The 26,212-nt window shown below is 43.1% G+C and overlaps 1 protein-coding gene across 1 annotated transcript in view; it reads left to right on the top strand.

Annotated features, from left to right (window-relative positions):
* The window catches only part of frj (membrane bound O-acyltransferase domain containing farjavit), a 179,931-nt gene that overhangs the window by 72,471 nt on the left and 81,248 nt on the right, over positions 1-26,212 (top strand). The window contains exons 5-6 of the mRNA XM_080277842.1: positions 17,571-17,627; positions 18,239-18,450. Coding sequence (XP_080133968.1) covers positions 17,571-17,627; positions 18,239-18,450 — 269 coding nt within the window. The remainder of the gene's footprint in view (positions 1-17,570; positions 17,628-18,238; positions 18,451-26,212) is intronic.

Here is a 26,212-nt window from a genome sequence, read left to right on the forward strand (position 1 = left end):
CTTGGTACTGCATTTTACCCTGCTCACGTTGCCTAGGAAGCCTTCTGAGAACCCCAAGAAGCGGCGGCACCTCCCTCAGGCCACCAAGCTAGAAATTATCGAGAGGAAAAAGAAAGGGGAGAGGAATGTGGACATCGCCAAGGCCTACGACATGAATGAAACCAGCGTGAGGACAATAATAAAAAACCAAGACAAGATCCTGGCGGCAGTGAAGGCTTACGAAGGCGGGCCACTTGACTCCAGGTGCAGGCCTACTGACCCAGCAGTCATTATAATGGAGCGGTACCTCAGTATGTACATACGGAGGAAGGAGGCAGAGGGTGTTCCTGTAGATTCTTTGAACATCAGGGAGATGACGAAGAAGTTCTATAGTGTGGCTGCGAGGAGGACTGGGTCACAGCCTAACTCATTCCGTGCCTGTACAGGGTGGTTTGCATCGTTTTTGAAGAGGAAGGAGATACGGCGGGCCAAGTTGCATGGAGAAACTGCTTCAGCAGACCACATTGCTGCCTCAGAATTCTCAGCTCTACAGAAGAACATCATAGAGAAGGAAGGGTACACAGCACATCAGGTGTACAATATGGACGAGACGGGACTACAATGGAAGAAGAGAGAAGAGTGCTAGAACAGGCAGAAGCAGGACCTTCCATGGATGTGGACGAGGATAGTGATTCTGAATGTGATTTCAAAGGATTTATGAGGGAGGTTGAGGAGGAACAGCAGCCATTACCCGCTACTGATGCCAACAGCCATTTTTCGGGGACCCAGTAGGACTACCTACAGCCTCGGATATCACCTTCCATTCCCAGCAAGCCCACCAGCACTATCCTAAAAGGTTAGTTATCATTCATAGTACAGTAACATTTATTATAATTACAGTAGTACCAATATATGTATAGGTATATGGTAGGTATTTAGGGTGACTTTTCCTTGGGTTGCTGACATAATTCATTTTTCCCCATAAGCTCTATTGTTAGTCCAACACGTTTTTGGTCCAACACGGGACCCATGCATGACAATATTACCGTGTTGGACGCGAGGGTACTGTACATGTTTGGCGACAGTGGCCGTCCGCCTCTACCGAACGTTGAAAGTTCCCCAGTCACGGTGAGTGTTCCGGCATGGCCACCCGGTGTCTAACAGACCGCAAGCCACGAGTAAATGTATGGTAAAAGTGCCCGTCCACCTGTTGACACAAGGGGAAGAATCTTGCCCACAGCCTCACTTCCCCCACCCCCCCTCCTGTCCCTCTTCCATACCCTTCTGGCTCTCCCTACACTCCCTCAGTTCCTACCTGTGTCCGTGATGATAACACTGACTCGTGAGTTTTCAAATTTTTTTGCGATTTATTCGACTGCATCTAGACATATGCTTAACCTGCACCATCCCATTGACGTTTCAAAAGTCCATACGTAAGACACATCTTGGTAACACCTGAGATTGTGTGTACTTGTGCAATTGCAGAAGTCATCAGTGAAACATTTTTCAAGTTTGGCAGCTGATTTTTGGCTGGCATGTGGGTCAAACCTTCCTCTACTTGTCACCAGGCGGCGACACGTTCTGACCCCACATGACCCACGGTTGACTCATGCTTTTCCACTCCGTCTCCGACCCTGACATGAGCAACATGTCGCACTGCAGTCTCTCCGATGAAGCTATCCACAGCATCCTATTCACTGGTGAAAGTGATTCGCCTGTTGACAACGATGTCGTGGACAAAGACTACGTGCTGCCTGAAGACAGTAGCAGCAATAGTGATCAGGAAGTGCCGTCCCGAAGGAACATGAAGTATGTGAGGTACCGCAGGGGTAGCAGAGCACAAACCACATCCCAAGCACGTGTTCCTGCCTCTCTACAGCAGGAAGACAACTTGAATGAGGACGAGGATGATAACGAGGAGGTAGGTGAAGGTTGTTCTATGCCTGCTTGGTTGGGGAAGAAAAGAATTTCCCCATGGGGCACCGAAAGTGCTGTGAACTACTAATAATGTGTGTAGTTGTGACGTATGACGCTCTATAAAATTGTAAAGCATTGTAAATATGGCGGAACGTTAGTGTAAGTTGAAAAAATGTATAAGCAGAAACGACACACGCAATCAGTACGGTGTGCAACATATCGGTGATCTGTCAGTTAACAAATGCTTATTTACCCTATATTCGAGTGTGAACACCTGAGATTGTGTGTACTTGTGATAACTGACACTCTTGTAAGGTCCTGTAAATATATTTGAACAGTGTTTTTAGTTGAAAAATGAGATACTGTAAGCAGAAAAGACACATGCACTCTGTATACAGTGTGAGAAATCAGCACTCCCCAGGTGTTTTGTATGTGAATTTACCCTATTTTTGACTGTGAAAACCATTATTTTCATATAAGAACTATAAATTCATACAAAATGGACATTTTTATGCCTTCCCGGAGTGAGTTTGGGTGAGTTGCTGCTTGGACTGGCGAGTGGGAAAGCGTAAGGATGGGGCCTTCGTAGAAAATGTACATCGCACCTGGGACTCCAGTACACCTGTTTATACTCAAAGGTGAGGTCATATATGGTGGTTTTCTATTGTTTCTCATCGAAAGCAAATTTTCTATGCATAAAACCCTGGATCGAAAATTTACCGGGATTGAGGTGTAATTCCTGTCAGACTGGGCCGGGACACGACTGGTTAACTCTTGGAAGGTGCTGGCAAAATTTAGCACTAGGATGGTGGGAAGTTTTATGAAGGTAAGTTTTACTCCTGAACACCATTTATAATCACTGTATTTCTGTACTTTTGCTTGTCAGTTTTATGTGTTTTTATTAGTTTATCTTATAAACACCAGCAAAGATGATGGTGTACCATTTATACCAATATAACCAATTTCCGGTTGCATATTTCGCCGTGGAATTTTTTTTTTTTTGAGACCCAGGAGCAATCACTTGTCATAGACAACAGATTTTCAAACCATCGTCAGTTTTTTTGTGGATTTTTGTTGCATTGTTTTCATGATGTTTAGCATTAATATGGATAATATTATGTGTGTTTTGATGCCTCAGTATGACAGAATGGCCGGAAAATTGCCAAAAATCAGAGGGGTACTGTACATACAGTTGTGTATAGGTCGGGTGTTTTTTGGTGTTCATTGTTTTTTTTCATGATTTTTTTGACGTTAAGCATTACTTTGGATATTCCTATGTGTGTTTTTGCATTTTATGTCTAAAGTAGGTGTTGGCTATTGCCAACCCCTTACCAGCACAGATGTCCACCAAAGCACTACCATTCCCATCTACTTCTGCTGGCACACCCCACTGACCAACCACTCCATCCACTCGTACATTCCCGACTTTGCCATTCATGTCTCCAATCAACCGCACTCTCGCTCCTCTCAAACTTGTCCATACATGCTTCTACTTTCGCCCAAAACTCATCTTTCACTCTTGCCACTCGATCCTCTGTTGGAGCATACACACATACAATCGCCCATGCTTGTATACCTACTTTCATCCTCACCCATACAATCCTTGCACCCACTGTTCCATACTCTCTTATATTCTCCTTCCACTTCTTGCTTATCATCAGACATACTCCCTCTCTTGCCCTCTCATTCTCACTGACTCCCGCACATATACCTACACCGTATTCCCATTCTCTCATCCTTTCACCTTACCATTTAGTTTCAGTCAATCCACATATATCCACTTTTGCATCCTCAAGCACCTGGACAATCTCTCTCTCTTTCACTTCATCATTCACTCCTCTCACATTCCACGTTCCTACTCTCAGAATGTCCTTTGTCCGTTCCTTAGTCGTCAACGTATGGTCCGTCTGGGTCCGAGGCGCTTTATTTGCTTTTTTAGTTAGTTCTTTTTACGGGGTGGGGCACTAACCCACCACCAACCCTTTTAGTCGCCTCGTACGACAAGCAGGGATACTGGGGGAGTATTCTTGAAACCCCCCTACCCCCTGAAAAGTGACAAAATTAGGAGAGATACAGTACATGCAGTTGTGTGTAGGGCGAGTGTTTTTTTTTTTTTTTTTGGATAATCCTCTGTGTTTTTTGATGTCTAAATATGGCAGATTGACTTGAAAACAGTACCATAACTAGGAGGGGTACTGTACATATAGTCGTGTATAGGTAGGGTGTTTTTTTGGTTTTTATTGTTTTTTCATTGTTTTCGTGGTGTTTAGCATTACTTTGGATATTCCTCTATGTGTTTTTATGTCTAAATGCGGCAGATTGACCCAAAAACTGTGCTAAAATTAGGAGAGGTACTGTACATACAGTGGTGTATAGGTAGGATGCTTTTTGGTTTTCAGTTTTTCTATCTCTATCTATCTATTGCCAGACGCCTCAATCCCGTTTGGGGTGGCCACAAACAAATCGCCTCCAAGTCGCCCTGTCCCCCGCCATTTCACTCCCCTGCTCCCAACTCACACCCCCCTCTCTCATATACCTCTCCACCCCATCTCTACATCTCATCCTCGGCCTCCCCCTCCCTCTTTCCCCCTCCACCTCACTCACATACACTCTCTTCGTCAGTCTTTCACCCTCCATCCTCTCCACATGGCCAGTTTTTTATTTGTTTTTTTCATGGTGTTGAAAATTATTTTGTATAATCCTGAGAATGTTTTGGTGTCAAAATGTGGCAGAATGACCGGAAAACACTACCAAAGGAAGGAGGGGTACAGTACATTTAGTAGTGTGTAGGTAGGGTGTTTTTTGGTTTTCATTGGTTTTTCTGCATGGTTTTCTTGGTGTTTAGCATTACTTTGAATATTCCTTTGTGTGTTTTGATGTCTAAATTGTCTTAATGACCAGAAAACATTGGCAAATTAAGCATAGGTACTGTACAAATAGGTTAGGTATAGGTTGGAGGTGGGTATAGGTAGGGTCTGAGTTGGGTAGGGGAATAATGTTCATTATCCAGATGTTGCCACTACCTGGACATGCCTTTGGCTCTATTATGTCCAGATCAATGAGGGATTACTATATATATTTATATATACCCTTCCTCTGTTTTTTTTTTTTTTTATAGTTCCTACAATGAGACAGGGAATAGAAAGAGATGGGGGATTGAGTTATCCCCATACCCTGAGGATTGGGTCTGTAAATGTACATGGATGTAGTATGATTGAGGCTAAAAGGGAGGAGATTGGTAGAATATTTGTGAGAAGAAAGTTGGATGTGTTACTTTGAGTGAAACAAAGATGAATGGGAAAGGTGAGTCTAAGTTTGGAAGTGTCAATGGAAGGATGTCACGTGTTGATAGAGGAAGGGCGAGAAGTACAGCAGTGTGTGATTGAATGGAAGGTTTCATCGAGACTGATGTGAATGAAAGTGAAATTTGAATGTGAGTTGTGGGTATTTATGAGTGCGTATAGGCCTTGTGACGAAATGGATGGAAAAGAGAGGGAGTCTTTCTGGAATGATGTTGATGAGTGTCTGCCGAGTTTTGGAGCGAATGTGAATGTGGTAATGATGGGAGATCTGAATGCTATAGTGGGAAATGTAGCAGTTCAAGGTGTAGTTAGTATGCATGGTATGCCTGGAAGAAATGAAAATGGGGAACTAATGATAGGGATGTGTGTTTAGCGAGAGATGGTGATTGGTATGCATGTTGTGCCTGGAAGAAATGAAAATGGGGTACAAATGATAGGGATATGTGTTGAGCGAGAGATGGTGACTGGAAATCCCTCGTTTCAGAATACTTATAAGTATACATGGGTGAGACAGGAGGGTGGAAGGGTTGTTGATAAGGGCATTTATGGACTATGTGGTTGTGTCCTGGATTGTAGTAGGAAGATTGTTGGATGTGAGAGTTTTGAGAGGGGAGGGTGGAGGTATGTCTGACCACTGCCTGGTGGAGGGAAAGTTGAGAGGAGGTAAGAGATGGGTGAGAGCTAGGAGAGTTAGGTGTGGCAGGGAGAGTTTGAAAGTGAGTGAATTGGATGAAAGAGAGAAAAGGATAGAGTATCAGGAGAAACTGAAAGAGTGGAACGCAGTGAAAGATCGGGAAAAATGACAGTGTGGAGGATTAATGGCATTTGTTTAAGAGTGCTGTGGTGGAGCATGCAGAAGAGGTGTGTGGTGTGAGACGAACGGGTGGTGGTGTAAGAAAGCGAAGTGAATGTTGGTGCGAGGAAGTAAGTATGGATGTGGATGAGAAGAGGTGTGCATATGAAGTGTGACTGCAGAGGAAAGATGAGGTGTCATATGAGAGGTATAAGGAAAAAAACAGGGCAAGAAGGGCTTTGCATGATGCTGAAGTGGCAGCAGATGAGAGGTAGGGTGGGGAGTTGACTAAGAATTTTCAATAGAATGAGAAAATGTTTTCGAGGGAGGTGAAAGGGTGCAAAAGGGAGTCTGGGAAGGAAGAGCAAGTAAAAGCAGAGGATGGAAGAATGTTAATTGAGATAGATGCAGTAAGGAAGAGATGGGCAGAGTATTTTGAAAGATTGTTAAATGTAGAGGAGGAAAAGGAGGCTGAGATTGTGGCAGCTGGAAGGTTGCAAGGAATAAATGTGTTGGGAGAATTGAATGATTCTTGATCACGATGGAGGAAGTGCAGGAGGCAGTAAAGGAGATAAAAACAGGGAAAGCTGTAGGTATGGATGGGTGTGCAGTGGAATGCCTGAAAAGTAGTGGAGCAGTTATGTGAGTGGTTAGTATGATTGTTGAATGTGTGTTCTGTGAGAGGTATGATGCTAGTTGAGTGGGCAAGTGCTTGTGTGGTTCCACTGTATAAAGGTAAGGGTGATAAGTATGATTGTACTAGCTTTAGGGGTATAAGTCTGTTGAGTGTGTAGGTAAGGTGTATGGTAGAGTGCTAATTAAGAGAGTTAGAGAGGGTACAGAGGGAGTGATTGGTGATGAGCAGTGTGGCTTTAGGAGAGGGAGGGGATGCATGGATCAGGTGTTTGCTGTTAGACGTGTGTGAAAAGTATTTAGCGAAAGGTAAGGATGTGATTGGGAGTTCATAGATTTAGAGAAAGCGTATGATAGAATTGTTAGGGAGGTTTGTGGACTGTTTTAAGATTGTGTGGATTTGATGGTAGGTTGCCAAAAGGAGTGAAAAGTTTTTATGGAAATAGTAGAAATAGTAGAGCATGTGTAAGAGTGGGAAATACTGTGAGTGATTGGTTTCCCGTGAGAGTGGGGCTGCGGGAGGGATGTGTGATGTTGCCTTGATTGTTTAATATTTATATGGATGGTGTTGGAAGGGAGGTGAATGCAAGTGTGTTAGGTGGAAGTTTGAGTCTGTCAAATGTTGATGGTAGCGAGTGGAATCTGAATCAGCTGCTGTTTGCAGATGATACTGCACTGGTGGCTGATTCAGAGGAGATTGAGGCAGTGGGTAGAGGAGTTTGGAAGAGTGTGTGAAGGGAGGAAATTGATAGTAAATGAGAATGAGAGTAAAGTAATGAAGTATACGAGGTTGATAGATGGTAGGAGGATGAATATAGTTTTGAATGGTGAGTTGCTTGAGGAGGTAGAGTGTCTTAAGTATTTAGGGTAACATGTTGCTGTGGATGGGAGAGTAGATGCAGAAGTGAAGTTTAGAATGAATGAAGTAGGAAAGGTGCTGGGAGGAATGAAAAAAGTGTTTAGATGTCATTCGCTTAGAAGGCTTTATGAGGGTGTTGTGGTACCGACTGCGTTATATGGGGCTGAAACATAGAATATGGGTGTAGCAGAGAGGAAGATTTGAATGTAATGGAGATGAGGTGTCTGAGGAGTGTGTGTGGAGTGACACGTATGGATCGAGCGAGAAATGATGAAGTGTGAAAGAGAACTGGAGTTGTGCGGGAGATGGATGATCGAGTTGAGCAGAGGGTGTTGCGATGGTTTGGGCATATGGAGAGAATGGATGATGAGCAATTGGTGAAAAAGATGACTGGATCGGATATGAGAGATGTAAGGCTGAGAGGAAGACCACCTGTAGGATGGATGGATGGATAGTGTGAAGAGAGCATTGGATGCAAGAGGGATGTCTGTTGAGCAAGGAAGAGTGGATGCATGTGATAGGAATGATTGGAGAGAAATTGTGAATAAATAAATGATGACGCAGCCCTGAGGGGATATTCTCTCGCATTTGGTCTGATCAGCTGATCAGGTCAGGTGCGGTAAGGGGTCCATTATGATGTGGCAGGGGTATACCAGCTCTGCTGTCAGGCCCTGCTGCGGGTGTTGCTGACTGCACTGTGCAGTTGACCCTTGTGCGGTGTGGTGCGGTGAGGATCCGTCCCTTCTCCGCTTGGGGCTAAGATGCGAATGAACGTGTTTGTGTGGATGAGTAAATTGGGAGTGTGTCGTCCTGCCTCAGCTACCTCCCTTTTTCGGGGGAAGCAGCCTAGGTATATATATAGATGGACAGATAGATATACTATATATATAGATAGATAGATGTATAGAGAGGTAGATAAATAGAAAGATAGATGAACTGTGTACAGTATATGTGTGTTCATGTTTACTTAGTTATAGTACTGTACAGTAAGGCACCAGCTTTTGCGGCATCCAGATTGGCGCCAGCCATCAAATATTCTCGTGATTGCGCACTCATGACTATAAGTCTCAGCTCAAATTTTGGATTCTAGGCACAAAGAGAAAATTATTGAGAACATAAAGTCAGTTGTTTCCCTCATTTGTGAAGTGTTCAGTGATGCAATCCAGAAAGGCCAACAGGTGTTAATAGCTCAGTACCTAAACCAAGGCCCCAGGAGGCTAGGGAAGTGGAAGTTCTAGTCCAAGCTGAAGGATCCTTTGAACATGGCACCCACTCGGATCCTGAAGCCGTGGCCAACCTCATGCTCCATGAGGGATTCTTAGCCATTGTGGAGGAGCAGGAGAAGCAGGCTTCTGTGTAGAGGCATAACAGAGTGAATGTGCTGCGTCAAAGGGCGCAGCAAGAAAGGAGTGGTGGTAATGGACACGGTATTGGAGGCAGTGGTGGGGCCCACTAGCCCTACTCAAAGCCTCGGATACCCCCTAGCATCAAGGCCATTAAGCTTTTCACCCTGGTCTTTCTGGCTAGTGTTACGTTTGAATGGAAGGAGTGTGTGTGTTACACGCGTTAGTAATATTGGTAAGACATACTGTATTTGAGTGTATTTTATGATGTTCTTGTGTTTTATTGTTAATTTAACAATACTTTGTGGTTTAGTGTGTTATTAGCAACATTTCAGGTAACTTTAGGATATATTTAAAGTAGGAAATACACTAGGGAGGTGAGTTTCTTATGGGCCCAGTCCCTATTAGCTTATTTCCCATAAGGTCAATGCCCCAACTTTGCTGGAATCAACTTTGGTGGCACTTTTCACAGTCCCTATTAGGCACAAAACCAGTTGTGTTACTGTACCGAATTTGAGCCAAGCTTGTGTTGTCCTGTCTCCATATCTGAAATTATCCAGTCTACTTTTAAATGCTCAGATGTTCTTTGCATGCACCATCTCCTCTTCCAGACTATTTCAAATGTCTGTACTTTTGTTTCAGAAACTAAATTTTTTCTCATCATTTTAGCATGTACTCCTCTTTAAAATATAATCATGTCGTCTCTTCTTTCCATCATCATCCAAAACAGATATTCTCTGTCCATCTTTTTCAGTTTTATAATTTCTTTAAACATCATCATCAGTTTCCCCTCTTATCTCAGTGAGTGTTGGTAACTTCAGCTCCTTTCAGTCTCTCTTCATAGAACAATTCTCTCAAACTTGTTAGCATCCTACTTCTGTACCTTTCCAGTCCTCCAGACCGTTTCCAATTTTCATATGTGCTTCTTCAAATGTGGTGACCACAGTACTGCTGCATATTCTAATTTTGGGCTTCTGGTGGACACAAATATCTCTCAACATTTCCTCATCCAGATACCTGAAAGCCACTCTCATATTGGCCATCAAGCTATGTGCCCGCTCCAGTGACCTCAAGTATATGCTTCTCTGGTGATAGATTATTCTGTATGGTCACTCACAGATCTTTTTCCTCCCTTGCTTTGCTGATCTTCTTTCTTATGATTTTATACTCATAACTAGGTCTCTTGCTGCTTATACCCATATCCAGGACATGACACATTTTTGCATTAAACTCCATTTTCCAAGACTGGCTCCAACTGTACAGCTTATCCAAATAATTTTGCAACTCCTCACAACTGTCACCATTCTGAATTTGCTTCATAATTTTTGCATCATCTGCAAATATACTCATATAACTGCTTAAAACTTATGGCATATCATTCACATATGTCAGATACATAATAGGAGCCAAACTGAACCTTGTGGCACTCCACTAGTCACACACTTCCATTGAGAACACTTCTCTTATAGCTGTACTCATTGCGTGTGTGTGTGTGTGTGTGTGTGTGTGTGTGTGTGTGTGTGTGTGTGTGTGTGTGTGTGTGTGTGTGTGTGGCTTTTGGGTTGAGAGGTTGAGAGAGGTAAGAATAACAGTTTTAGAGAGAGGAATGATGATGGCAGTGAATAGTGAAGGGTGGAGTATCTAAAGTCTGATAGATGTGCACATAAAACTTGTTACTGGCTAATAGTGAATAAAAGCTTTACAGATTAGTGCAGAGTTTTGTGGATGTCTGTGAGAATTATACTTTGAAAGTTAATGTAGGTAAGAGCAATATGATGATTCTTGAGAGAAAGTTACAACTAGTATGATGTGATGGTGATTGTTGAGAAACTTGAATTGCTGAGGATTTTATGTACCTGGGTGTGATGATAGAGAACGGAGGTAATTGTGTAAAGGAATTGGGAAGTAGAGTACCACAGGGAAGGAAAGCAGATGATGCTATGAAGACCTTGATACAAACAAGAGGTCTGAGTGTGATGGCTGTAAGAGGGTGATATGAAGAAGCTTTAGTGCCCACATTAACGTAAGGTTGTGAGACTTGTCATACCGTGAAAATGAAAAATTAGGAATAGGAACAGTGGAAATGGAATTATCGAGGAAAGTGTGTGGCCTGCAGAGCGTGGATAGGATAAGGAATAATGTGATTTATGAAAGTAAAGAAATCTGTGGACACTTGAATGAAGAGAATGTGCTTAGTTGTTATGGTTTTATGTGGAGAAAGAATGTAAATAGGGTGGTGAGGAGGGTGCATCTGAGTGAGTTTGAAGGTGGGTGGAGGCATGGTAGGCCATGGAAAAGGTTGACAGAGATGGTCAATGAATGTGTGAGAAATCAAGGGATACAAGTTGATGAGGCTTGGGAACTGTCAGGGGAGCAGGCTTGTTGAAAGAATTTGGTATGGAGGAACTTGTGATAAGGGTTTAGCGACATGGTTTTTACCCATTACTGAGACAGTCTTCAGATTGGCTGTAGCTGATAAATAATGTGATATGCATAACTGTGGAAAGTTATCCCTGTGAGGTGGAATCATGATACCACAGGCTTTAATGGAGTGTGACTGAATGTGTGGCCCATATGATTGGGCATGCTGTTGATTAGTTTTCCCTTTGTCAGGTTTTTTCTTGCACTGTGGACCCTACTTCACCCCATCCGTGGGTGGGGAAAAAAAAGCTTTAGATGAGAGTGATGATAGGTGCCATATTTACACTGAATAGGCAGCTTCTGAAAGATGATGATGATGTTTATGTTAACTTGTTATCAGGACACATGCTGTGGCTGGATATCTTGTGACAGTTCAGCATGGCCAAAAGCGTGTTACTGCTTACTGCACCATAGTTTGAGGGTATAATTGGGTACAGTCATTAATTACCTCATTTAGAAATCTGTGAATGAATATTTCTATCTATCTCTATCTATCTATTGCCAGACGCCTCAATCCCGTTTGGGGTGGCCACAAACAAATCGCCTCCAAGTCGCCCTGTCCCCCGCCATTTCACTGCCCTGCTCCCAACTCACACCCCCCTCTCTCATATACCTCTCCACCCCATCCCTCCATCTCATCCTTGGTCTCCCCCTCCCTCTTCCACCCTCCACCTCACTCACATACACTCTCTTCGTCAATCTTTCACCCTCCATCCTCTCCACATGGCCAAACCACCTCAGTGTGTTCCTCACAACGCTTCCTATCACATCCACATCCACACCACAACGCTCCTTTATATCCTCATTCGTCAGCCTGTCTCTCCACGTGACTCCACAGGCTCCTCTTAAATAACTCATTTCCACTGCTCTCACTCTTGACTTGTGTCCTTCCAACAATGTCCAAGCTTCACTTCCGTACGTTAGAGTTGGTATCACAATACTGTCATGTAGTAACTTTTTTACTTCCATGCTCACTTCCCTGTTTCTTATCACTGCTTTTAAGGAACCAGCAACCTTTCTTCCCTGCTGTACCCTTTCAAGCACTTCACCCTCCAAACCTCCATCCTTACTCATCACACTACCCAAATACTTAAACGTACTCACATTTGCTCATATTTGCATTGTTATTTACTTCATTATGGTTATATGGTACCTATTCCTACAAGATCTCGGTAGGTACCATATATAATTTTATGATTTACATTATTCATCTTTTGTCATATATTCTTTCTTCTTCCTTCTGTCCACAGGTGACTCTACACTGAGTGACAAGCCAATTGGTTTCCTGTACACCAGGAAACCATTTACTATGGTGGGTGGTAACCATGTAACTAAAGTATGGCACCTGGTGATTTAGTGGGTAATTAAGGCACTCCAATCGGATTGAGCTGGTGCAGGTTCATATCCAAGGGGTGGTTGGGGTTTATTGCTCATGTAATGCCACTCAGGGATGTGTGAAGCCGGTCACTATCATCTTAATGTCAGGACCAACTTGCCTAGCCCCAGGCTCCTGTGCCTCATGGGGCAACAGTGGATTAGATGATGAATGAATAAATGAAACATTATGTAGGTGCCTGAGTTAAAGACTAGTAGTATAAAATTGGTTCTCTGTAGGGGTGAATATACCATATCACACCAGTCACGTTAAAGTACTGCAGCACACTGGTTAAGAACTTTTGGGTTACATTTCATTTCTAGCTACAGCAAGTAGCATGACATTAGCTGCAAAATCATTATCAGAATGTTTATTTATTTATGTATTTTTTTTTGTATTTGTGCTTAATACATTTAAAATGCATTTTATGTAAACACATAATGTGAAGTGAGAAGAGCAAAATTTTGTAGGAAAGCGGCCAGCAATATCGCAGAATCTCTGTTCACATACTGCTGTCTTTGTTTGGTATTTCTATAAAGCCAATATAGTTGTTGCAAACCTTACCAGTGAGGTTCCTGGTGGTTTGGTGGTGTAAGACGTCAGTTGAGGTTGATAATTAGGTGCCATGTGTGATTGTGCAAAGGCATCTTACACTATGTTGATGGTATTATACATTATCCAATATTTTGTAGCAACTGGTTACAGTCAGGTCTCTGTATACGACTGCTCGCTATCTGATAAATTGCTAGAATGATGATTCAGACATTATACCCTTTTTCAGAATCATCATCATCATCATCATCAACATCTAATCTTGTGTTGCCTCATGAGGAGCGTAGGAGCCCGAGTCTAGGCAAGTTGGTCCTGACATTTAGCCTCACTCATCCCTGAGTGGCATTACATGAGCAGTAGTCCCCAACCACCCCTTGGATATAAACCAGCACTAGCTCAATCCAATTGGAGCTCCTTATTTGCCCACTAAACCACCAGGCGCCATAATTTGTTTATATTGTTACCACCAAGCACTGTAAATGGTTTCCTGGTGCACGGGAAACCATTTGGCATGTCACTCAGTGTAGCATCACCTGTAGGCAGAAGGAAGAGGAAAGAATGAAGGAAAGGAAGACAGGAGAGGAGGGATGGAAAGAAGGAAGGAAGGGGGGAAAGTGCAGGTGTCCAAGAGCAGCACTAATCTTTTTCAGAGTAGTTAATAAATTGGTCATGATTTTGCTAGAATTATATTTTTGATGGCCGCCTCCGAGAATTTTGTGCATGTGCTGTGATGCACACTAGCCAACAGTCGGTTGTTTGAGCCAGGATGACCACCCATTGTTTACATGTGCAGAACCTCCATCTTGGATGTGTGCAGGTGGCAGCCTTTGCATCAACCCTTTGAGTTTCACTTGCCCACTCTCTTGCGTGTCCCACCCAGTGATCATCTCCCTCGCACTCTCTGAGTTACCTAACGTTCTCACTTGCATAAGACCCTTGCAGTGTTATTGATAACACCAAGTAACAGTGCAAGTGCACTATGAATAGTGCTGCGTGTGATCATAAGTGAATAGAGGACTTTGAGTGTGTGAAATACCGGTAAGTGAAACTCTGAACTTGGAAATTATGTCTGGTGCTGCCCGCAGTGGAAAGCATGGTGCAACTGATGCTTCTGAGGGCAAGGTTAAGGGCAAGGTGTAGCCTTTCCCTAGACATGAAATTAGACATTATTAGCCCTTTGAGATCTTTGGCCCTCCACCGATTGTGTTTGTGCCAGATTCATCTGGGCGCATACAGTGTGTGCTGTCGCTCAGTGATATTTGTACTTAATCAGCCACTGTACACTAGCTTTTTATGGTAGACTAATGAATGTGGTACCGTTTTAAAGTTGAATAGTTGCTCTTTGTCGTAGTATGGCTGAAAAAGGTAAATACGATAGTTAAAAGACAAATAGGACGAGTAGAATTTAGCCAAAAAGGAAAAATCGTACACCCTTCCATAGAAAAACGTTTGTAGAAAAATAGTATTAGAGTTATGTGAAATTTGATGACACCATGTCAGTTCACAGTAAGTTCCCTTTCTATTGATATATAGGTTATGGCCATTTATTTTAGTTTTCACAGAGAAAAGCGAAAGCTCTTGCTGTCACACTGGCAAATATCCATGCTGGTAATACCAATATTATTCATGGTAAAAATCTATTTATCATGCATATCTATCTGATGTACTCGTCACTGTAAAAACAAACAGTTGGAAAAGGATAAACTGGTTAGTGTATGTGGAACAAGGCCAGATAGGAGATGGAAGACATGCAAAAAAGAAATATTGTTTCGTATGACTCGAATTCAAGTCATCAGAATATCAGCGTTTGGATTTATGATGACACGAAATCGCCTTGTTGGAATCTCAAAGGGTTAAACATCATGAGGAGTGACAAGGACCAAGCAAGATTGCTGTTGCCGTAAAGCTTCCCCAGTCTGTGGTCATAAAAAAATCAGATACTATAATTAAGACGTCACAGAATGTGCCTTCCTTAATTGTAAAACGTTTAACTAGAGCAAGGGAGCCCATCATGAAGGAAATGTAACACCTCCTGGCTCTGTAGGTTAATGACCTGAACCAAGAAAAGCAGCCTCTTCACTGCTGCTTTATCTACAGTAAGGCTCTCAATATGTGGGAGGACCCTAAGAATGAGGAAGGTATGGAGGTCAAGGAGAACTTCAAGGCCAGCACAAGTTGGTTCAAGCATTTCAAGGCCCATGCAGGCCTTAATCATGTGACCATGAATGGCAAGGCTGCAAGTGCAGACTGTGTGGTGGCTGAGGCCTTCCCTGCGCAGCTGAAGGCTATTATAAAGGAGGGGGGACACTTTCCTAAGCAGATCTTAAGTTTTGATGAAACAGGCCTGTTTTGGAAGTGGATTTCAAGGAAGACTTGTATCAGCCGGGAAGAACAACGTATGCCTGGGGTCAAGGCAGCGAAGAACTGCTTCACCCTTCTCCTTGGTGCCAATACAGAGGGGGGGACCTAAAGCCCAAGCTGATTCCTGTGTACCACTGGAGAACCCCTGAGTGCTGACAAGGTTTGGAAAGCATAACCTTGGGGTTATCTGAAGAAGTAACCCCCGGGCCTGGCTGACCCCTGCATTCTCCCGGTCTTACATGGCAGGGTACCATTCCCCCTGCCTGTACAAGAATGCCAGCAGGAGCAACTTTGCCAGCCATTTCCTACTGTTAGTGGACAGCACTCTGACCTACCCTCAGTGCATGGAGGACTGGGTGGATAGCATCAGAGCGGTGCACCTGGTCCCCAACATGACATCACTGCTGTGCCAGGGTATCATTGTGACCTTCATGGCTTGCTACCTCGCCACACCATGGAGCAGATGGTGAGAACGAGTGTCTCCATGGTGAACGACAGGGTGTGATGCTTTTGGAAGTAGTTTAGCATCAAGCACACCATGAATAATATCATTGTGGTGTGGAAGGAGGCGCCAACGAGCACACTGAATGCTGTCTGGCGCAGAGCGTGGCCAGAGTGTGTGTACTTCTTCACAGGCTTCCCTGCAATTGAAAACATTCGTTGGGACATCATCAGCCTTTTGCACGAGGCTAGATTAGAGGTGGTTGATGAAAATGTGCAAGAGATCCTGGACAACCACAATGAGCAGCTGTCCACAGAGGAGCTCTTTAAGTTTAGGGAATGAGTGGCGGAGGCACTAGAAGGTGGGAAGGACGAGCACCTTCATGTTCTCAACATTAAAACTTTCAAGTTCCATGTGATTATAGACAAGGGCATTGCATGCATCTGGGACAAGAACCCAAACCCAACAAGGAGAGAGACATCAATAAATGGCATCAGACAGCACTTGAAGGTGTACAGGAAGCTTGTGGCAGCTAAGAAAAAGACAGCATGCCAGACCACCATTACCCCCTCCCTTGCCAGCAGCACCGAGGAGGAGCTGGTGCCTTTAGTGAGTGGCATGCAAATGCACCATCCTGCATCACCAGCCTCCATCATGTCAGTCCCATCTTTGTTGTCACCTGGCACATCCATATGCCACACCACTATGCTTTGCCTCACCCTTACCACTCTGCTGTCCATTGGCCTCACGGCATCACTCTCTCTCGCCCTCATCACATCACTCTCCCTTGGCATCACTGCATTGCTCTCCCATCTAACTTTACCTCCTTATGAGGACCTGAAATGATTGTTCAGACCCTCCAGCTGTTTCCCAGCTTTGGGAGGGACCTTCAATGACAGGTCAGACCGGCCTAGGACAAATTTCAGGTAGGTAGCTTTTTTTTTTTAGGGAGTGGGGTTGGGGCTTTTTAAGTTCTGCAGCCAAGGTCATTCTTCCTAACCCTGTTGAACCTATGTTATATTAACCTCACTGTGCGATAGGTTTTTCACTTCACGCAACCCTATCGTATAGCAAGACCGGACCGTGGTGACAGTACGGTATTTGGCAGTCATTTTTATGTAGCTCTTGATTCTTTACTTTTCCTTAGTAGATACAATAATGCAAAGTCATGCTGTGTATTGCATTTGTTCTTATTTTCAACTCCTTTGGTACAAAGTTCTTTCCCTATGTGATAAAATCATCTGATGTTAGGTAGTGTTAAACAGAGTTGATGTAATTAAAGTGATAGAGCTGAATAAGTTTAATAAGTTTTCTTCAGAATAGTAGGTAAAGATAAATATGCATGTGCTATTATATGAGAGCTGCAGTGTCATCTGTTTTTCTTCCACAGTAAGAAGGCGTGCAATTTTTATTGTTATTATTGTACCTTGAAATGTTCCGGACCTTAGTAGCTCAGCCTTGGGCCCTAACGCCTCGAAGGGGGTAGGATGGGATTGGCTCTTACCATTTAATTATTGTATTACCTAAATGAATGTAGAAATAAATACTGATACAATATTTTTGACTTCTGCTTCTTTTGAATGGGATGGACAGTCCTATTGTTACTTTGAGGGCTTAGGTCAGGTGCAGGGGACAGCAGCATGCAGGAAGGTGAGAACAAAGTTGAGTTTGCTCTTGTACCAATTTGTAGCTCACTGGCACTCTTAGAACAGTATCAACCAATTAATACATTGCTTTGTAGTCTGTACTGATGACTGTATGCATAGCTTGTGTCCTGGGGGCTTTTGGTATGGTGACATGAATGAACTAGTATTTGGTAACCAGAGTGAAGTATTACCCTTATCTGAAGCCACAAGGACTGGTTGCTGTTTGAGGTTCTGGCAGTATATCCACTCTTCAATCACTAGCTTTTCCTACTTCCTTAACTTTTGTTTCCATTACAGATAGCTTTTAATGTATACAGTATCACCTTGATTGATAATGATGCAAGGGTATTAAAAGCATTTTGTTTCTCACCTCATACCATACTGTATTCTTTTTCTGCTGCAAAAAGTACACACAACTTGTACTCGGTAGATCTGACTGATAGTTGCCACAGTAAATTGAGTTTATAATGATAATATTCTGATCTGAAAAGTGTATGAAATAATAAATTATGGACTTCACACTATATTCTGATCTGAAAACTGTATGAAATAATAAATTATGGACTTCACACTGAGTCTCACAAGTACAACCAGAGAAAATTTGTTTTCTTACAGTTTGCCGAGAATGACCGCATCTTCACAGAGTACGGTTTCTTCTACCGCCTATGGTACATGACACCAGTGTTCTTCAGTTTCCGGATGCGTATCTATGCTGGCTTTGTGCTGTCAGAGTGTGTATGCATCATGGCAGGTTTAGGAGCCTACCCCACCACCTCTGTCCCCAAGCCCGGCCGTGGACCCAGCAACTACCAAGCACTTGATGCTGGGTGGGTGGCTAAATAATAAGGCAATCCTCATTTGATGATGATGTGTTCCAAAAATATTGCAACTTCCATGCAACTGGCACTCAAAATTGGGGAAACTGGCATTTCAGCTTCATAGTTAACAGTGTTTTAATAGACAGATTTTCTCATAATATTTTGAATTTAATGACAAAAAAGAATTATATAAGAAGGACTTAATGTATTTGATATGTCCTCAGACTCCGGGATTAGTACTGTAATTTCTTTTGGCAAGGAGTCATACTAACACCTCTTCCTTAGTGATTTGTTATGCATAGTACACCAAAATGCTGTTTTCTTTTGAATGTTTTTATACCTTTTTGATGGGGACATAGTTTGCTCGATACAGTATCGCAGATGAAAGTATTGTACGAGTATCATGGGCAGCAATGGGCTGGCAAGGAAAAGGTGCTACAGAACTTCTTTAGGTCACCAGAATGTGGGCCTAGGATAGGTGGAAATTTGACTCAAGACTGTTCATTCTTCCTTCCCTCATTCCTTCCATTTTTCTTCATACATGCTTGCCCCAGTAATCAATTAACTGAAAACAAATTATTTGCTGTTTCATCAATGCAGAATAAGGGATATACCCTGGAAAACCGTCGTATTGTACTTCACATGCTTTGCTCTTCCAATGATCCAACCATCGGCTGTTTGAGGTACATATGGTTCAGTTCAGGTATTTTTCAACACTGAAAAGAAACATTGTATTTTTGTCTATACACAGGATCAGCATGCATAATCATCATCATCATCAATTGGAAAAAAATCATGGTGGGCCCATAGTTGCTCAAAAATTTCATTCCAGTTGTACCTCCAATGCTGGATTGAGAGAGAGAAAGAGAGAGAGAGAGAGAGAGAGAGAGAGAACTATGGTAGCACTGAGAGACTGAGAAAGAGTGAAAAAAAATACTAAGGTAACACCAAGAGAGAGAGAGAGAGTGAGAGCAAAATTACATGACCCTTCTGATAGCCACACAGAGGCCAGAATTGCCTATGTGGGTCTGTGTAAACATAGTCTCAGTAAAGGATAAGAAGGCAAGAGATGCAAATTTCTTGTGTACTTCCTCTTTTACTGAATTATTCTTTATTGTTTCATAACCTTGGACGCACTCAGATGAATAAGAGAGAGGGCAAGGATTAACAGGAGCAGGATAGGAGAGAGGGAGAGAGAGCAAAACTACAGTAACCCTTGTATACTTCCTCTTTTGCTGAGTTTTATCTTACTGTTTTTGTTATATCTTGCATATATGATATCGAAAGTGAAGAAGAGAGGACGTTAAGCCTCAATTGACAGATTTTGACTATCTGTCTCTCTACTTTCCCCTCTCTCATTATTTTTCTCCCACATTTCCTCTCTCTCTTTCCTAATCCCTTTCCTCCTCCTGTATATATCCCCCTCTTTTATTCAATTCTGAGTCACATCCAAAGGTTATAAAGAAAACAATAAAAGAAGCAGTACACAAGAAATCTGCATCCCAAGCCCACTTATCATTTGTCGAGACAATGTCAACATAAGGCAACACAGGTGATTTTGGCCTCTTTGTGGCAGCTATCAGGAGGGTTATGTAGTTTTGTTCTCTCTCTCTTACTCTCCTTTCCTGTTCCTGTTACTTCCTATAATGGAAAAACATGTCTCTGCATACACACAACTGGCTGTGTACTGTCTGCATACACACAACTGGCTGTGTACTGTCTGCATACACACAACTGGCTGTGTACTGGTTTGCATGGCACGCTGAATTTAGCACATGACTGCTTAAACTGGGTGTTATATGAAGACATGAGGTTGGTATTTTTTTAATAAATAAATCCATTAGACACTCATTGTACTTCGTGTAAACATTACCAGTTTTATTTTATCTCCTTTGTTGGTAGATTGCTGTACATATTTATGAGTTTTGGGTAGGGACTGCAAAGCATCGTCATTACAAAGATAGCCGGATTATTCATTCATTCATTCATCATCCAATCCTACGTTGCCCCATAAGGAGCGTAGGAGCTTGGGGCTAGGCAAGTTGGTCCTGGCATTTAAGATGAGAGTGATCATCCTCACTCATCCCTGAGTGGCATTACGAGAGCAATAAACCCCAACCATCCCTTGGATATGAACCTTCACCGGCTCAGTTCGATTGGAGCTCCGTAATTACCCACTAAACCACCAGGCGCCAAAATTTGGTTATATGGTTACCACCCAGCGTCATATATAAATGGTTTCCTGGTGTACAGGAAACCATTTGGCTTGTCACTCAGTGTAGAGTCATCCACAGGCAGAAGGAAGAGGAAAGAATCGTTTCATTTTTAAAGGCTCCAACATGCTTGCATGCGTCGGCCTTGGTCACCTAATGGCGGCTTTCCTTGCTGCACGATCCATTGCAGCCTCCATGTTCAGTCCCTTAACCCTGAGGTCACACTTAATGACCTCGTCCCATGTCTTTCTCCGTCTACCCCTCATAACCCCACCCCTGTTATTAACACTTCTCACCTTCCTCATCCTTCCTCACTCAATTATCATCCCCCATTCTCTCCACATGTCCAAACCATCTCAGTCTACCTCTCCTCATCACAACACCAATACACTCCAGTCCCATCCTTCCTCTCAACTCTTCCATCATAAACCCAGCCCCCCCGGACCTTGCACGCAGGGACGCGCTACACATCCATCTAATCATTGTCATTTCTGTACGTCTGAGCCAGCAAATATCCTCCTCCTTTACTGCCCAGGTCTCACTACCATACAGCATTGCACTCCTAACACATGCTGCATACAAAGACCCCTTAGCACGTAGGGAGAGTCCTCTCAATGTCAGAAGAGGCAAGAGCTCCCTGAACTTTTTCCAACCACTTCTCACCCTAGCCACAGAGATAGCTCCAGCCCCACCTCCAGCACACATGTCTCCCAAATAACAAAACTCTTCCACACACTCAAGAGATTCACCAGCAAGTTCAGTCCTTTCATGCCTGACAATCTCCACTTCTCTCCCCAACACGCCATACACATAAAATCAGCATTATCTCACAGTCTACCTCTGATACCACTACATCTCTTTTGCACCCATTTATCACAAACACCGCACAAAATAGAATTACTTCCCACACCCTTGTGGCAAACTGCACATGGCCTCTCTCCCTTGTCTTTGACAGTACTGCCACAAACCTTAGGTATCATCACTTTTGTTTTATCTGCATTTACCCTTAAGCCCTTCTGCCCCATACCATCTCTCCACATCCTAAACCTTTCCTCTGCCTCCCTTCCGTTCTCTGCAGTCAACACCAAATCATCAGCATACAACATCTCCCATGGGAGTCCGTTTCTAAAGTCACGTGAGAGGGCTTCAAGTACCATGATAAACAACATGGGACTCAAAACTGACCCTTGATGCACACCAACATTCATGGAAAACTCATCACTCAAATCTCCATTCAGTCTTACATGGGTGCGAGCACCCACATACATAGCCATAACCACCCTAACCAGCCACTCCTCCAAGCCAAGCTTTCTCATTGCCCACTTCACCACCTCTCTAGGGACTCTGTCAAAGGCCTTTTCCAAATCAACAAAAACAAAATACAGATCCCTTCTCCAACCAATATGTTTTTCCTGAAGCTGTCGAACAATGAATATGGCATCATTTGTCCCCCTACCTGGCATAAACCCAAACTGCATCTCTTCAATATTCACTCTTTCTCTAATCATACCTTCTAAAACACTCTCCATTACCATCATTATCTGATCTAAAGCTTTATACCTCTATAATTTCCTCTTTCCAGGGTATCACCCTTCCCTTTATACACATTTACAGTTACACTCTTCAGCCAATCATCTGGGACAACACACTCATAAATAATCATATTTATCAGGTCAGTGACTAACCTCACCCCTATATCTCCTGAGGCCTTCAAGAATGAAGGAAAGAAAGACAGAAGAGGGAGTGTAATGTCACCCGTAAGCAGAAGGACGAGGAAAGAATGAAGGAAAGAAACACAGAAGAGGATGGAAGGAAAGAAGGATGGAGGAGAGGAAAGGGCAGACATGCGAGAGCAGCACTACATCGAGTGAGTGGATGGTGAGTGCCCTCACCTACCGAAATAGCCTGATTATCCGGGCTATATAGTGTGAAGAGGTGCCCGAATAGTCCAAAATCACAGTAATCCGGTAGAAACAAAATACGTTCTGTTAGACTGATTTATTTACTGGTAAATGTACACTTTAAGCGGCAGAAAGACCTTACCATTTCAATTCATATTCCTCCAGCTTGTGTCTATATTTTTCCATTTTCAGTTTGGTAAATTACTTTTCATCCATCCATCCATCATCCAATCCTACGTTGCCCCATGAGGAGCGTAGAAGCCTGGGGCTAGGCAGTTGGTCCTGACATTTAAGATGAGAGTGACCAGCCTCACTCATCCCTGAGTGGCATTACGTGAGCAATAAACCCCAACCACCCCTTGGATATTAACCTTCACCGGCTCAATCCGATTGGAGCACAATAATTACCCACTAAACCATCAGGCGCCAAAATTTGGTTGTATGGTTACCACCCAGTATAGTAAAAAATAGTTTCCTGGTGTACAGGAAACCATTTGGCTTGTCACTCAGTGTAGAGTCACCCATAGGCAGAAGGAAGAGGAAAGAATGAAGGAATGAAAGACAGAAGAGGGAGTGTAAAGTCACCCGTAGGCAGAAAGACGAGGAAAGAATGAAGGAAAGAAAGATAGAAGATGATGGAAGGAAAGTTTCTTGCTGAAAAACTTCCTCCCTGTTATTATCATCTCATTCCTCAAGCTGTATGTACGATTGTTTCCAGTGCAATGGAAGAAACTCAACGTACTCAAAGGTGGATTTCGTTTCCCAATTTTCCAGCTGGGTGTTATGTTATGGTAGGTTAAATTATTAGGTACAGTTAAGCTAGTTAGGCCAGGTTTAGTTAAACACTTAGGTTAGAACAGTCCCTTCCGTCATTATATTTATGAATCAAACAAGAGTTGTTACAGTAGAACAGCTAAAAATGATGGGGAAACAGATTTAACAAGACATGTTTATTTACCAACCTAGAAATAATCAGAAAAATATAACAGTCAGGCAGAACTGATTTGATAAAGTGCTTTTACTGCTTAAAGTAATGTGTATGTTTAGCCCCTTCAGTGACCTAGAGTTAAGAAATTTCTGTGCTCCTGTGGCCAGCCTTGGGACCATTTTTTCAAAGTTCTAAAATCAATTTCATTTTCTTAAAGATGTGAAATGACTTGTCTGCCGCACCTGGCTTTTCTTCCCCCTGAACCCATCTGTAATTTGTTATGATTCGTGAAAGAATTAAGCGCATGTTACATTAGCATGGAGGGAGAGTAAGAAATTGTTTTGGAAGGAGGTAAAGAAAGTAAGGCAGTGTGAAAGGGGAAATAGTAGGGGAGTGAAAGATAGGAATAATAGATTGTTGGTGGAGAAGAGAGAGAAATCGAGGAGATGGAAGGAGCACTTTGAGGATTTGTTGAATGTAGAGAGTGAGAGCAGTGTGAGTATAAGTGGTTGGGGAATGGCTGGGAGAAGAAGAGATGAGAGGAGGGAAGAGATCAGTAGGTCGGAAGTAGTGGAAGCGATGAAGAAGATTAAGCTGGGAAAGGCCGCAGGAATTGATGGAGTGTGTGGTGAAATGCTTAGGTATGGGGGTGAGATTGTTGTGGAGTGGATATGGAAGTTGTGTAGATTGGCTTGGGAAGAGGGAAGGGTTCCAGAGGACTGGAAATCAGGTATAATTGTTCCTCTGTACAAAGGAAAAGGGGAGAGAGAAGTGTGTGGTAACCATAGGGGTATTTGCCTTCTTAGTGTGACTGGTAAAATATATGGTAGAATACTCATTGATAGGGTTAGGGATATGACAGAGGAGCTAGTTGGAGAAGAACAAGGGGGATTTAGGAAGGGAAAAGGTTGTGTAGATCAGATATTTGTTCTAAGATGTTTAGTGGAGAAGTATCTAGAGAAGGGAAGGAAAGTGTATGCTGCCTTCATGGACTTGGAGAAAGCTTATGACAGAATAGATAGGCAAGGTATGTGGATGGTATTAAGAATATATGGAGTGGAGGGGAAATTGTTGAGTGCTGTGAAGAGTATGTACGAGGGAGCTAGGGCTACGGTGCGAGTGGATGGTGAGCTGAGTGAGTTCTTTGATCTCAATGTGGGACTGCAACAGGGGTGTGTAATGTCTCCATGGCTGTTTAATATATATATGGATGGGGTTGTAAAGGAGGTGCAAGGTAGGGCAGTGGATGTGGGGGTGGCCTTAATGAATGAGGGTGAGATTTGGAAGCTTCCGGTGTTGCTGTTTGCTGATGATACAGTATTGTTGAGTGAAGATGAATGGGAGTTGCAAGGTTTGGTGAATGAATTTGGGACAGTGTGTAGGAGGAGGAATCTGAAAGTTAATGTAAACAAAAGGAAAGTTATGGTGTTTGAGAGGAATGAAGTCACAGAGTGTGCAGTGAGGTTGGATGGTGAGGATATGGAGAATGTGAGTGCATTCAAGTACTTGGGTAGTGTGATGAGTAAGGATGGAACTTTGGGGGATGAAGTACGTGAAAGGGTACAGCAGGGTAGAAAGGTTGTTGGTACACTGAAAGCAGTGATGAGAAATAGGGAGGTGAGTATGGAAGTTAAGAAGTCACTGCATGATGGTATTGTGATCCCTACCCTGACGTATGGAAGCGAGGCGTGGACCTTGCAAGAGGGGAACAAGTCAAGAGTGAGAGCAGTGGAAATGAGTTACTTGAGAGGAGCATGTGGAGTGACGTGGAGGGACAGGTTGACGAATGAAGAAGTGAAGGAACGTTGTGGGGTAGATGTGGATGTGGTTGAAAAGATTAGGAGAAATACACTGAGGTGGTTTGGACATGTGGAGAGAATGGAGAATGAAAGACTGACCAAGAGGGTGTATGTAGGTGAGGTGGAGGGAGGGAGAGGGAGGGGTAGACCGAGGATGAGGTGGAGGGATGGAGTAGAGAGGTATATGAGGGAGGGGGGGTGAGTTGGGGGGAGGGTAGTCGAATGGTGGGTGACAGAGTGACTTGGAGGCGTTTTGTCTGCGGCCACCCTTTGCAGGATTAGGGCGTCGGGCTATAGATAGAATAGATAGATACATTAGCATGTAAACATATCAGTGGAAACATCTGGGATGAAGTGACCACTTGACTGCTTGGGGTGGTAGAGTAGTGTAAACATCCTCCGTTCCCTTCCCATAATTGTTTGCAGTTTTTTATAGCTCACCCTAACTCAGCATCACTGACACTGATACGGTAAAGTGTTGTTCAAGACCGGCAGCTATGAAGAGGTTAATGGAATACATTATTGTTTGTATCAGTGCTGTCTCTTTCACACATACACATAAGAACAAACAAAAAATGAGCAGTAAATGTACACTTGACTTTAACCCCTTATGGGGGCAACTTACCAATTATACGACTGTGTGGGGCGGCATATTTTCAGAAAAATAAAGTATCAAGGAATAAGCCTAAACACGCATAAATAGATGAAAAATGGATGAAAAACGAAGGCAAGAGGTGTTACATGCGTGGTAATACGTCTCTGCTGGCTGTGGGAAGAGGAGGGACGGAGTGAGGGAGGAGGGCAGGCAGGCAGCTTATCACCAGGCGCACCTTGGGTGAGGCTAGCAAACTTTTCACTCATTTGCTTTTTCTTCATCACTGAACACCATATTTATCATTTATACATTCTTTACACTATTCATTGTCTTCC

The sequence above is a fragment of the Coenobita brevimanus genome, chromosome 71 (genome assembly GCF_032717465.1).
Source record: "Coenobita brevimanus isolate Jiangsu-jjx chromosome 71, ASM3271746v2, whole genome shotgun sequence".
Lineage (NCBI taxonomy): Eukaryota > Metazoa > Arthropoda > Malacostraca > Decapoda > Coenobitidae > Coenobita > Coenobita brevimanus.